This window comes from Phalaenopsis equestris, unplaced genomic scaffold (assembly GCF_001263595.1).
Source record: "Phalaenopsis equestris unplaced genomic scaffold, ASM126359v1 Scaffold000224, whole genome shotgun sequence".
In the NCBI taxonomy this organism is placed as follows: domain Eukaryota; kingdom Viridiplantae; phylum Streptophyta; class Magnoliopsida; order Asparagales; family Orchidaceae; genus Phalaenopsis; species Phalaenopsis equestris.
The window spans coordinates 653,726-666,740 of NW_018164666.1; the positions used below are offsets into that span (position 1 = coordinate 653,726).

Sequence of the window (13,015 nt, forward strand, 5' to 3'; positions counted from 1 at the left end):
ATATATATATAGGGCAAACAATCTCTGCTAATTTACCAACTTTCCAAATATATCTAATTTGAATTAGCAAAGGAAATAATTCTGAATTAAAAATAAAAATAACGTAAAATAGGAAGGGAATAAACATATCAAGAGTTTCCTAAGTTGTCCTAATCAAATCCTCCGCAAGATCTCAGGTTTCCACACTTTCCTTCAAGTAGGTAATGGATGTTGTAGAGACCAAGCTTGATATTGAACACTGAAAATGTGCTTAAAGGAAGAGCTTTGGTGAAGACATCAACAAATTGTTGGTGTGTCAGGATGTAACTTAGCTATATAATTACCTTATTACTTTTTCAGAGATGATGTGTCTATCAACTTCAATATACTTGATTTTATTAGGATGCACAAGTGGAAATATTGATAGCTGTCTGACTGTCACAAAACATCTGTATATGCCTATTGGAGATACATCGTAGTTTCTTTAATAATTTTTGAATTCATATTCCTTCATAGATTATCAAGTGCGAATGCCCTATATTTTGATTCTGCACTACTTCTAGAAAGGACAACTTACTTCTTAACATTTTCATGTTATCAGATTTCCCCATTCATAGGAGTAGTAACTAGTGGCGGCCTTCTATTTGTGAGTTTTTCAACGCAACTATCATCAGTATAGACTTCCAACTCACTGTTCTTGGTTTTTATAAAGATTGATTCATAACGAGTTTTTTTGAGAAATCTCATAATTCTGTACGCTATTTTGAAATGCTCTTTATTAGGCTATTTATGTGTTGGTTCACAATACTTACAGAGTATGCAATATCTGGCCTCATATGCGGCAAATAGATAAATCTTCTTACCAATCATTGACATCTTTTCTTATCTTTCTTTTCCTGTCTCTTATGATTGGGATTCGTTGGAGTATCATCTGACTTGCATCCAATCATCCTCATTTATTTTAGTAGATCTATGATGTATTTTCTCCATGATATAATGATGCATTTCTTGGATTGTTACCTCCATGCCTAAAAAATATCTCCTGATTCCCTGATTCCTAGGTTATTGATTTCAAACTTTTTGACAAACACTTTTTTAATCTGGAGAATCTTTCTTTCATCGACACCTGTAAGAATCATATTATCCACATATATTATTAGTGCATCAATCTTTTCTTTCTGAGTGTGTTTTCAAATCACGCTCTTGGCGATTGCTTAAACCTGTAGAGAGATATTCTGAATTTGCATACTTGGTGTTTTTTGGAATCATTCACAAGCCTTGTTGGTATCTCAATATACACTTCTTCCAGATCCTCATTGGCTTGAGAGAAAATTTTTATAACAACGCTGACTTTGAATCTCTCAGTACTTCCATCAACTTTATATTTGATGTTGAACACTCATTTGCACACAACATACTTCTTATCTCGAGGGAGTTTAGTAAGAATCTTTGTATCATTAAGCTTTAGTGCTCGAATCTCTTCTTCAATTATTTTTCTTCATTCTGGATTTTCAAGAATTTCATGAATGGATTTAGGAATTTGCATACCATCAATGTGATAAACAAAAGATTTATACGACGAGGATAGCTTCCAATAAGCGGCATGCTCTTGAATTGAATATCAAATGCAGTTTTCTTTGTCATCAACATTCGAAGAAGATGAGGATGACTCATGAGTACTGGAGTCCTCTTTACTAAAAAAATTTTTGGCCAATGCGGACCTGGATATTGGTTTGAGCAATTATGCCCTTGTAAGTTGTCTTCCAATCGTTGAAAGTTTTTTTTTTCTCCTTGTATACACACGAAATTCTTTGTTTTGGACTTTAGGTTGAGTTGATTGTGTTGATTGCGTTGATCGGGCATCCTCAACTGAGATAGGAGGACTAAGTGGAGTTGGTGGTGAGGCTGTGCAGTTGTCATCAAGTATATCTAAAAATTGATTTTCAGTTGTATTCTCCCCCTGAACAACAGATTTGAGGCAGTAGAATTGATTTAAAAAAAAAGTGACATTCATGAACAGGAGTGTAGCACTTATATTTCTTTTTTTTAGTGACATAACAAAAAAAAAAAAAAAAAACATTTTATAAATTTTGGGTAAGGGTTTTTATCAGGTTTTGTATGATTTTGGGAATGGACGTGAACAAAGGATACAAACCCAACGATTTTAAGTGATATAGTAAAAGAGAAAGCTTTTAGGTGAGAATAGGTAACCATCAAAACATGAAGAGGTGTTTTTGTGGGCTCTGAAAATTTCAACTCCTCTCCGAACTCTTATTTTTATTTTTTATTTGTTGTTGAGAATGCTTTGAACTGTAAAATTATTAGAAGGCAGTTTGTATTCAACTTGAGACACCGAGAGATTCGCCCTCATTTTGAGAGGACTTTTAGATATGGTGTTCAAGTTTTTCATAAGCACAAACACTTATGGTTAATTATCTCTCCCAATAATAGGATTACACTTTCAATTACGGTTAGTCATTAAGAATTAAATATTCAACATATAATATTAGCAAATTTAGGATTTAAGTTGCAAAATTTATCACTTAAATCTTAAAGCGGATGGTGAGGGAAACAATGATGTAACCTCATCAAGATCTCATGGTCCCGTCATCCCATATTGTCATGGTCTATGATCTACTTATTCAGAGGCGGTAGTTGGCCTAACCTGATTGAAAAATTCTTATCGGCAACCATATGTTGCGTTATCCAAGAGATCTTTATAGATTTAGGGTGGATGCTTGTGTAAGAGGACAATTTAAGTTGAATTTAGCTGACAGAAGGCTTTTTGCCAATCAATTATACTCTTATGTTTCACAAATCAAAGGGTAGAAAGCCGTTGGAGAACATACGGGCTGTGGTCATGACCGTATTATAATGTTTTCATTTTGCGGCATCCACTCGTTTAGAGGGCTATAGTCGTAAGTTACTTTGTGGTGCCATTTAACTATAGAACCACTCAGACATAAGATTCGAGTCACATCCTTACTAACATGCAGTTTCTTTGATTGTGAATATATTGGTGCATTTGATAAGACATTCATTTTTGTGAGCCGAAGTTAATTAGGAGTTTGTCACTCTCGACAAACTATTATAGTTTGCTTTAATTTTTTAAGTGATTGATTTTATTTGAATATTTTAGTTGGTTATTTTGAAAATCTTGATTTTAAGAATTGAACTCTTCGATTGAAATTCATAATCAACATGACCATCATTGGAGATTTAAACATTTAAACTTTTATATTTGAAGAAATTTGAGTTTGTTAGTTTAGGCTTTTTAAGATATAAATCTAGTCATCTCATGTTCTTATAAGGAGGGTTTGCTGATTTGGACTTATAAATTCTTATTTTTATGAATTGGATATGTCTTATTAAATTTGTTTGATTCATTAATTCCAGTCTTTGCGAAGATGATTATACTAGTTGGATAGGACTACAACCCTGCCCTCTAGACAGGGAAACCCGATGAGAGTTTACATAACCAAATTATGTCGAGTGTGATATCACTATAGAGATTTTATAATTTTAAAATAGATAGAATGTTTGAAAAGTAATTTTGTACACCTTTAAAAAATAATAGAGATTTGAGTGAAGATTTTATTTTAACCTACATAGCATTCTCAATCCCTTCAATTTAAAATACTTAGTTTATTTTGGTGGAGTACATGAGGGTGTTTTTTGTTAATATGCATACATCTTGATGCCTTTGCTTAATGTGATTTTATGAATTTTGGCACACTTATAAGATGTGATTACATAATTTATTTTCTTGTAATGTATAATTTGATATTTCAACAAGGACACAAGAATTAACAAGTACTTACAAGTCTTTTGAGATACTACATTAGAGTTGAAAAATATTTTAAAAAATATTACGTGTTTTAAAAATATTACCAACTTGTTAGTAACACAAATATTATTGTGGTAAGGATGTATGTGCATAGTCTGAATGTACAATTGATAGCAAAACACACATGCATATATATATATATATATATATATATATATATATATATTTATATATATATAATATCCACATTCAAATCAAAACACTCAAGGCATGCCATGAAATTAGCCAAATTTATATTTAATTTATGTTGATATTAGAGCTTTTGGAATACATGTAAAATCTCATTTTTAGCTCTTTAAGGATTGCCTTCTATTCGTTAGGAAATTATATTGAGAACTTGGTGGCAAGCTTTTAAAGTTTCAAAAATTCTCAGCCTGAATCATTTTGAACCCTAACAGTCTAAATTTTAAAGCTAAAAAATTCAAATAGTTTTAATACATTAGGAGCCTAAATTTTAATGCTCAAATTTTTAAATACTTTTAAGCCTTGGAGCCTGTGTTTTAAAAGTCCAAAATATTAAATATTTTTGAAACCTTAAGAGTCTAATATTTTTTGAAACCTTAAGAGCCTGAGGGCTTGTTTGAGATCACTTTCTTTTTTATTTTGTTTTGTTTTTAGTCAGTTTTATTTTTCTTTTATTTTATGTTTTCTATTTTTAGAAGGCGTGTTTGCTATAATTATGATTTATACATTTTTTTAAAAAAACTATAATATGTTTGGTTGGATATTTTTTATTTTTCTAAAGAAAAAACTATACTTCTTATATGACGGTTGTGACCACTTGCGCTCCAGTATTAAGCTTTGCCTCGTATGGCATATACGACGTCTTTGTTGCTCAACCCAACACAAAGCATTATCTTTGGGCTAGCAGACAGTGTGGAGGCTTGGGAGGCGGCTACAGCGATGACTGGTGGTGCCGGGCGTCGTTGGGTGGACAAAAGGTGGCAACGGTGGCTGACATCGGTCGGTGACCAAGAGGTTGTGGCGGGCGGTAGGCGATGGCGGCTGCGCGGGAGCCAGTGGTGGCGACAACTGCCGTGGTGGTGGTCAGTGGCAGCTGTTTGCGATCGACTATTGACGGCTGGCAGTTAGTGGTCGGCTGTGGCGGTGTCCAATTGTTGTGGCGTCGGTTGGCAATGGTGATGGTTGGTGGCCGACGACGACGATAATGGCTGTGGTGGGGGGTTGTGGGGAGGCAATTGTGGCGGTGGGTGGCGATCAGGGTGGCCGGTGGTGGTCAACAATCAATAGTCGATGGTGGCAGGTCGGGGCAGCAGTCGCGGTGGTGGGAGGTTGGCGCAATTGCTGTGGCTGGTTGGTGGCGGTGGCTGGGGCTGCGTTCGGTTGGGGCGACGAGCAACGATCGATAGTCAGCAATCGATGGTGGCCAACTGAGGCAGCAGTCGCGGCGGGCGCGGCCGAGTCAGCAATCGATGGTGGCCAACTGAGGCAGCAGTCGCGTCGGTCGCGACGGTGGTCGACGGGCAGGCGGCGATAGTAGCAGTGAACGATGGTCGGTTTGCGAGCTATGACGACAAAGACATTTAGCGGCTTTCGGCGGTGAAACTTGCACTTATGGGTGTTTTAATAATAGGCAAAAACATATTTTTTCTTTTTTGAGTATTTTAAAAATAGAAGTGTTCTTCTAAAAAATAAAAAAATTGAAATAAAACAAAAAAAAAATAAGAAAACACAATTTTTTTGTTTCCTATTTTTTGTTATAAAAAAAAACAAAAACAAAAATTGATTTCAAACAACCCATAAATGTTAAAACTCCACGATCCCATATATTTTGACACCTAAGATCTTAAATTTTAAAAGCTCAAAATTTTGAATTATTTTAAAATTCAAATGACTCACATTTTATTATTTTATTAATTATTTTATAAGTTTGAGTATCCAGGGTTAAGGTGGTTTACCATTCCAATTCACCCTGAAATTTGACAGCCTCCCGGTGTCAACCCCATTAAGGGGCACCGGGAGAATGTCATGCTTCCCAATTGTTTTAAAAGATTTGCTGGTTAGCGTTGGGAGACACTGTGACCAGAGCGTAAAACGGCGTATTTAACCCACAATTTTAAAAGAACAGTCATTCAATGTACCTGCAAGAACTGTTAAGTCGCAAAACATTATTTTACTTTTACCAAATGGTACTTAATTTTCACGGATGGGTACTCGTGTTTCTCAAGGACGGGTATTTGGAAAACCTATGAATTTATAAATATTTTGCAAACGAGTCTGCGATTCCTTAATTCACAAGGCTTGGTACTCGTGCTTCCTCGAGTTGATATTTTAAAAAAAAATTTCCATTTCGACCTATTTCAATATATCTTTTTTGAGCTTCGGTGTTATTGACGACGATGAACCTTTATAACAGCGACGACGACAATAAAATAAAAATACAACATAAGCTTTCTTTTTCTTGTTATACAATTACAACACATATAATTTGAACAGTAAAATAAATATGGGCTCAATTCTATTTAGCTTTGCTAGGTGGTGGCTTGGGCAGAGCTCAAAAGTGGGTTCAGTTTAGCTGCGAGGGAAGCAACTTGGTGTGTGGGCTAGGGCAGAGCAGACGCTTTTGTTGCGGCTTACAAGCGCTACGGCTTCCACACAGGTAGGATTTGGCGACCTTTGTATGTGCGATAGTGAGTCGTTCTGTTTGGACGAAAGAGGATGACATGAACATGATTGGGGAGGTGCGGCGGAAGGAGGAGAAAGAAAGTAACATGTGCAGAGGAAGTGCTCGGGTGCGAAGGCTAAGGCAAATCGATTTTCGTGCGGGTTTCAGTGGGTTGGTGTCACATGACAATGGGAAGGAGCACATTACACGATGTGGGTGTTTGGGTATGGCATTGTAGGGATTGACAGCCGAGGCTGCGATTTCCTTGGTTTCTCCGTATGATTTAAGCAGGGAGGATAAACGACGTCGATTGTAGAGGGGAAACGAGGGTGTCGATTGCGGTTAGAGTAGGAGGAAGGAGGCGAGAAGTAGTGGAACAATGGGTCATGAGATCCGTGTGTGACGGGAGATGTGCGACTGCTGGCTAGGGCAAAGAAGTTTAATAGAGGAAAAAATGAAGTAGAGGGGTCTTGTGTCATTTTGAATTGAGCCAAATGTTGTGTAATTGTGTGCGGGAAGAAGGAACAGTGGATGGTTCGTTAGTGTACAATCAAGGGCGGGAGCGGTTATGGCATTCATGCTGGAAAAAGTAATTAATTAATTATTTTTTATTTCCTTTTCTCTTTTTTTTATTTATGGTCAATCGTTTTGAAGTTAAGTACCCGACCAGACATTCAATTGATATGGTATGTTATAGTAAGAACTGTTTCCCTCCAAATTTTTTTGGAACTTGATGATACATTATAATTGAGCGGAACTCCTCAAGGAGATGTCTTTTCTTTCTCTCAACTATCCCTTTTTGTTTTGTGGTATCAATATATGAACTGACGTGATGATTCCTTTTTTTGAAAGATAGAACCAAATGATTACATTATCAGTTTTGAGGACCTGAATTTTGCATTGGAATTAAGTTTGAATCCTGTTATGGAAGGTTTGAAAGATTTGTGTTATTTTAGATTTCTCATTTATTAAAAAATACCCAAGTTGTTCTAATCTGATGTTTAATGTATGAGACAAACCATCTAGCCCCACTTCGGGTTTTCGCCTCTGAAGGTCTCCAATAACCACTGTGGATGATGAAAAAAAGGCTGTGAGGGTTTATACTAGGTCATGAAATAACTATTTCTAATATGTTTGACAAGTTGACGAATCTCACATTGATAAAAACTAAGATTTTTATGGATAAATAATGAGGATTTGATTTTGCAATATAATTAAAGTTTGGATGAATCGTGCGATAATGCTATAATATGACCTGTTTTTTGGTAGATATAGACTCAACAGGTGCAGAAATTTGAGGTGAAAATAGATGCGAGAGAGAGAGAAAGTAGGTGCTGGCACAAGGGAGGACCTGTAGGCTGGCTGACGGCTGCAGGGAGGATTCCGGTGTTAGGACGACTATTGGAGAAAATTCCCGCTGCTAGTTTCGGTTTTTGCAAAGAAGAACTGCCTGCAGGGAAGAGTTCTGACTGCTGCAATGAAGGACTAGAGTTCTGGCTGCTGTTGCTACGTATGCTGCCGTTACTGCTGCAGGAAACGTAGTCTGCCTACAGAACCTGAACAAAAACTGAACAGGGGAATGCTGGCTGGCTGCTGCTGGTGCCGCTTCTGCTTGCTGGTGTTATCCGGTAGCTGTTGCTGCTTTCCGATGGCTGTTGCTTTAGTTGCTGTGGCTGCTGTTGCTATAGAACTCTCTCAGCCTCTCCTACCAATAAACCTACAACAAGGAGTAATTTGGCGGCCTACAGGGAAGATTTTTCGGTTGTAGGAAGGAATTTAAGCTAGAGGAGGGGACTGCATCAAGGAATTCCGATTGCAGTGAGGAGTTTCGGCAGTGGAGAAAAATCAGAAAGAAGATTTTTGCTGCAGGAAGCTAGGAAGGTGGCCTGCATGGAGAAAAGGGGCCCGCAGGGAGGAGTTCCCACAATAGGAAGGGGATTCGGCCAGGAAGGTGGCCTGCATGGAGGAATGGGGCCCGCAGGGAGGAGTTCCCACAATAGGAATGGGATTCGGCCAGGCAGCAGGAGGCATGGTGGCTAGGATAAGATCTATGACTCTGATACTGTATCGAGAACTGATTTGGAGAGGAATATGTCACTTTTAATTGTATTATTCACATGCAGGTTACATATATATAGAGAAAACAATTTTTCCTAATTTATAAACTTACCAAATAAATCTAACATAAATTAGGAAATGAAATAATTTTGAACTAAAAAGTAAAATAACATAAAATAGGAATGGAATAAACAAATCAAGAGATTCCTGAATTGTCTCATTCAAATCCTCCACAAGATTTCATATTTCCACAATCGTTGGGGCATGTATGACTTTATGCTCATTATGGTGTGGTTGTGGTGGAATTTGGTATTTAAATATTTGTGTGTATGTGTGGGCGTATAGGCCTTTGTTTGTTCACACTTATTTTGAAGCATACAAAAGGCATCTATATTATTTTGTACTTTATATACATGAACTAAGAAACATGTAAAATTTTGCACCTATTCATCAAATGTGTATATTCTTCTAAGATAATTATAGTTGCGTTTTTTTTGAGGCTATATGCAATTCTTTCTTTACTCGTGGTTTTTGATCTTAGATGTTTGAATCTTGCAAACATGAACGCATATCATTAAAACTTTTTTTATCAAGTCTATTGTATTCATAGCCTCATAGGTTATGCATCTATGTTTGTAAACATTTACGTTATGTGATTAAAAGTTCACAAGTTCCTTTGTGAACGCAATTTTTTTTGGGAGATTGATGCCCATACCACCAAAATTTACCCTATTTATAAAATTGCCATCAGTCCAAAAAGATGAACTAACAAACATGTATTTGCTTGTTCCACAATCAAACCACTGGGACTTTGAAAAAAATGAAAAATATGCATATTGTGAATTTTGCAATATTTGGGCGTGAACTTTAAAAATAGAGGTAGGAGGAATTGGTTTTATAAACATTCATGATTTGAGGGGTATAGATGAAATCGCCTTGTTTTTTTTTTCTTTTTGGGCTCATATGTGCCTGTCTTTTAGCTTGCAACTTTTTCAGTCTAAATATACTTTGTTTCATATAAGTTAGTTCTAGTTGTTTTGCTTTAATGTTTTCTTCCAAATCACTTGTCTGGTTTCCACCTCAAGGAAATCTGTCGCATCCTTCTTTGCCGCCTATGATGCATTATGTGAAGAGGGAACTGCCACTCCAGTCTGTAAGGCTCTTGATGATATTGCTGACATATCTGCGCCAGGTAAATAATTTGGATCGACTTTCTTTCTTGTAGCTTTGACAAACACATAATTTGCTGATGCGGCGTAGCTGATTTTGCTACAAAGTTATTACTTCTCGAACCTCTTTTAATTTGTGGTGGTGTTTATTGTTCAACTTATAGGGTCAAAAGATCATATAAAATCTCAGGGTGAAATATTGGAGGGCTTGGTTGCTCGTGTCGTCAGCCATGATAGCTCTGAACAGATGAACAAAGTTCTAAAAGAGTACCCCCCTCCATCCGTGGATGGACGTAAGCCTTTTTTTTTTTTGAATTATGGAAAACTTTTTTTTTTCACAGTTTTTATAGGAACTATACTTATCAGGGAAACCGTTATGATGCTTATATATATAGATTAGGTGAGGGATGCATTCCCAACTCCCTCACCTTAAATGTTTCCTTGCCACAAAAAGAAACATTGGAAAAGAAGTGTAAAGAGGTGATCTTGTGATAAATTAATTTGACATCTGCCCCTTGGTTGCATAAGAATGCTCCGGGATCATTTTTATAATCATTTTTCATGATCTTTTCATCATCCTTATTTGAGTCTATCTTTGAAATGCTGATCAACAGATATCTATTTGATCTTGATGTCAACATGATATTTTGTTTTTTTAACCTGTGATAAATTTCTAGATGTTGCACAAAGCACGGATTTTGCCAACAAAGATTTTCAAACTTTTTGTGGTACTTTTATTTTATTGATCATATATCAAAGAAGCACCGCAGTTACACTTTAGAAAATCTCTTTTGTTTAGAGCTTCTACGCTTGTGTTGTAGTGCAATGCGTGCCCCTGAACTTTGACTCAAAATGGTCACCATTTCTATTTTTATGCTCAGTTCACATGAATATCCTGGAAACCTGAATTTCTTTTTTGTTTATTTTTGGTGAAATGGACTTACACTCTGATTTCTTATTGTTTTGCTAGATTTGTGGTAAAGATCAGCAAATTTCCCTTTATTGTTCGCGTTATGATCGGTTGGAAAAATGGAAACTCAGTTTATTGAATTTGAATCTAAAGAAGGCTCAATTGGCCTCACAAAATGGTGAATCATGTGACAAGTAATCAATCCCTGTTTATAGATATAATGCAACAATGAAAAGACTAAATGATTAAAATTCAAATCTAGTCCTAATAAAACAATCAATTCAAATATAATATTATCCCAAAGTTTAATCTAACTTTATAAAATAATCCTAATTTAAAAAATCGATTAAAATAATGGACATAGACAGGCCTGAAAATTGTTCTGTTTCAACTCCATTGTATTTTGGTTTTCCAATTTATTGTTGACGCACGACCAACTGAACCTTTATGGATTGATTTAACTGATTGGTGAGCCGCATTGCAATAATTCTCTTGGAGTACAAGAACTATTCTCTGTGGAGTTAATATCCATATGGTTTTCTTAGATATCAGTTGCTAGCTTTTATGGTTCACCCTTGTCATCCTTGTATTATTTGAGGGCGGATTGCCTTTCCACTTCGCCATAAATTTATTCTTAGCATTTCTCCAACGCATATGGAAGGGACCACAAGTACTTGCTTGCAATTTTTTTCATCCAGTTTACACTAAGTGTTTGTGGGACCAGAATATTATTTTGTTATAAATCTAAAAATTCATATTTACATGTCTCAATTGCACCGGATTGGATAGGTTAGGGTTACTGGAATTGTTCACCAAGGCAGATGCGACAGGAACATTATGATGAACCTATAAAGATTGTTGGATTATTGACAAATTGATACACCCCGAATCCATAATCAGCGAACAAATGACACAAAATAAGTGGAAAAACCCAAATTATGGCTGATTTTATTGATCTTCAAGCAAACAACAAGATATAAAGTTGATCTACAAATTGAGAGGTACATCATTTCTCCACAGAATGTAGACGCTGCGAGGAATAAGACTACAAAGGGAAAATTGCAAGCAAACATAACATAAAACAAACCATAGCTATTTAGCCCTAATAAATACCCCCCGAGGTCCTTTTAAATTTTCCTCCAAACCCCTTCTCTTTTACGTGATTAAGCGTAACAGCTGGAATCATCCTTGCTGCTTTTAGGGTTTCCACCACCTTAGTTTGGACCGGCTGGGTCTGACCAGCCCAGACTGGTTCCTCCTAAATCGATGTGTTTGCAGATTTCTGTCTAATACAATAGATTTTGGAACACCATGCAAACAAAACACTTCCCAGATGGTGACTGACACAACAATGTATGGGTGACATAATGGAATGAAATGAGCATACTTGCTCAGGAGATCCACTACCACTAATATCACTGCGAACCCTTCTAATTGTGGCAGCCCTTCTATAAAATTTATCGTCACCTCCTTCCAAACCTTCTCAGGTAAAGCTAGGAGCTATAGTAATCATTCTGGCTCCATAGTCAAATACTTGTGTTGGTGGCACATAACACACCTTGCCACCATATCCTCTACATCATTACGCTTTCTTACACAGTATAATTCTGCCGATAGTTGACTGTATGTATTATGTACCTCATAGTTTCCCCCAATTGCACTACCGTGAAACTTTTACAATAGTTTGGGGATATACTTTGATGGCCTCTACAACATGAATCATTTCTGGTAAAGTAGCTGTTGCCCCTCAATTCATATTTTTGATGACCGTTTGGATTCTGTAGCAACTTTACCCGTATTTTCCTCAGCCCTTCATCCTGCTTGTTCTCTCGTCTCAGGGCTTCCCAACCTAAGGACCTAGGGTACCGATAATGCTGTCAACTAGGGCTCCTCCACCTTTATTGACAATGAATTGCAACTTTATTTTATAATCTTGGCCGGTAGCTAATCTCAAAATCATATCCTAGTAATTTGGATATTCATCTCTGATGTTTCTCAGTCATCATCATCTGCTCCAAAATATATTTTAAGCTCCTCTGATCTATCATGGCTAGAAAGTGTCGCCCCAACAGGTAGGACTGCCACTTCTGAATGACCGAGATAATAGCCATCAACTCTTGCTCGTACACCTACTTGAGTGTCATTCTGTAGTGAGCACCTGAAGTAGGCAATCGACCGATGGCCCTGCATGAGTACTGCTCCCAATCCATACCCTGATGCATCTGTTTCTACCATGAACGGTCTACTTAAGTTTGTAAGTGCTAATATCAGAAAGTTGGTCATGGCTCTTTTCAGATGTTTGAAGGCCTGTGTTGCTTTCCTTCACTTGAAACTATTTTTTTTTTCAGCTGCTCCTTCAACCATGCTATCTTCCCCCCCCCCCCCCCCCCCCCCCCCCCCCCCTCCCCCCATCAACGGTCAGGCAT

At 36.9% G+C, this 13,015-nt stretch overlaps 1 protein-coding gene across 1 annotated transcript in view; it reads left to right on the forward strand.

Annotated features, from left to right (window-relative positions):
* LOC110023611 (tRNA ligase 1) overlaps positions 1-13,015 on the forward strand; it is a 146,469-nt gene that overhangs the window by 40,809 nt on the left and 92,645 nt on the right. The window contains 2 exon segments of the mRNA XM_020723101.1: positions 9,596-9,702; positions 9,844-9,972. Of these exon segments, the coding sequence (XP_020578760.1) occupies positions 9,596-9,702; positions 9,844-9,972 (236 nt within the window).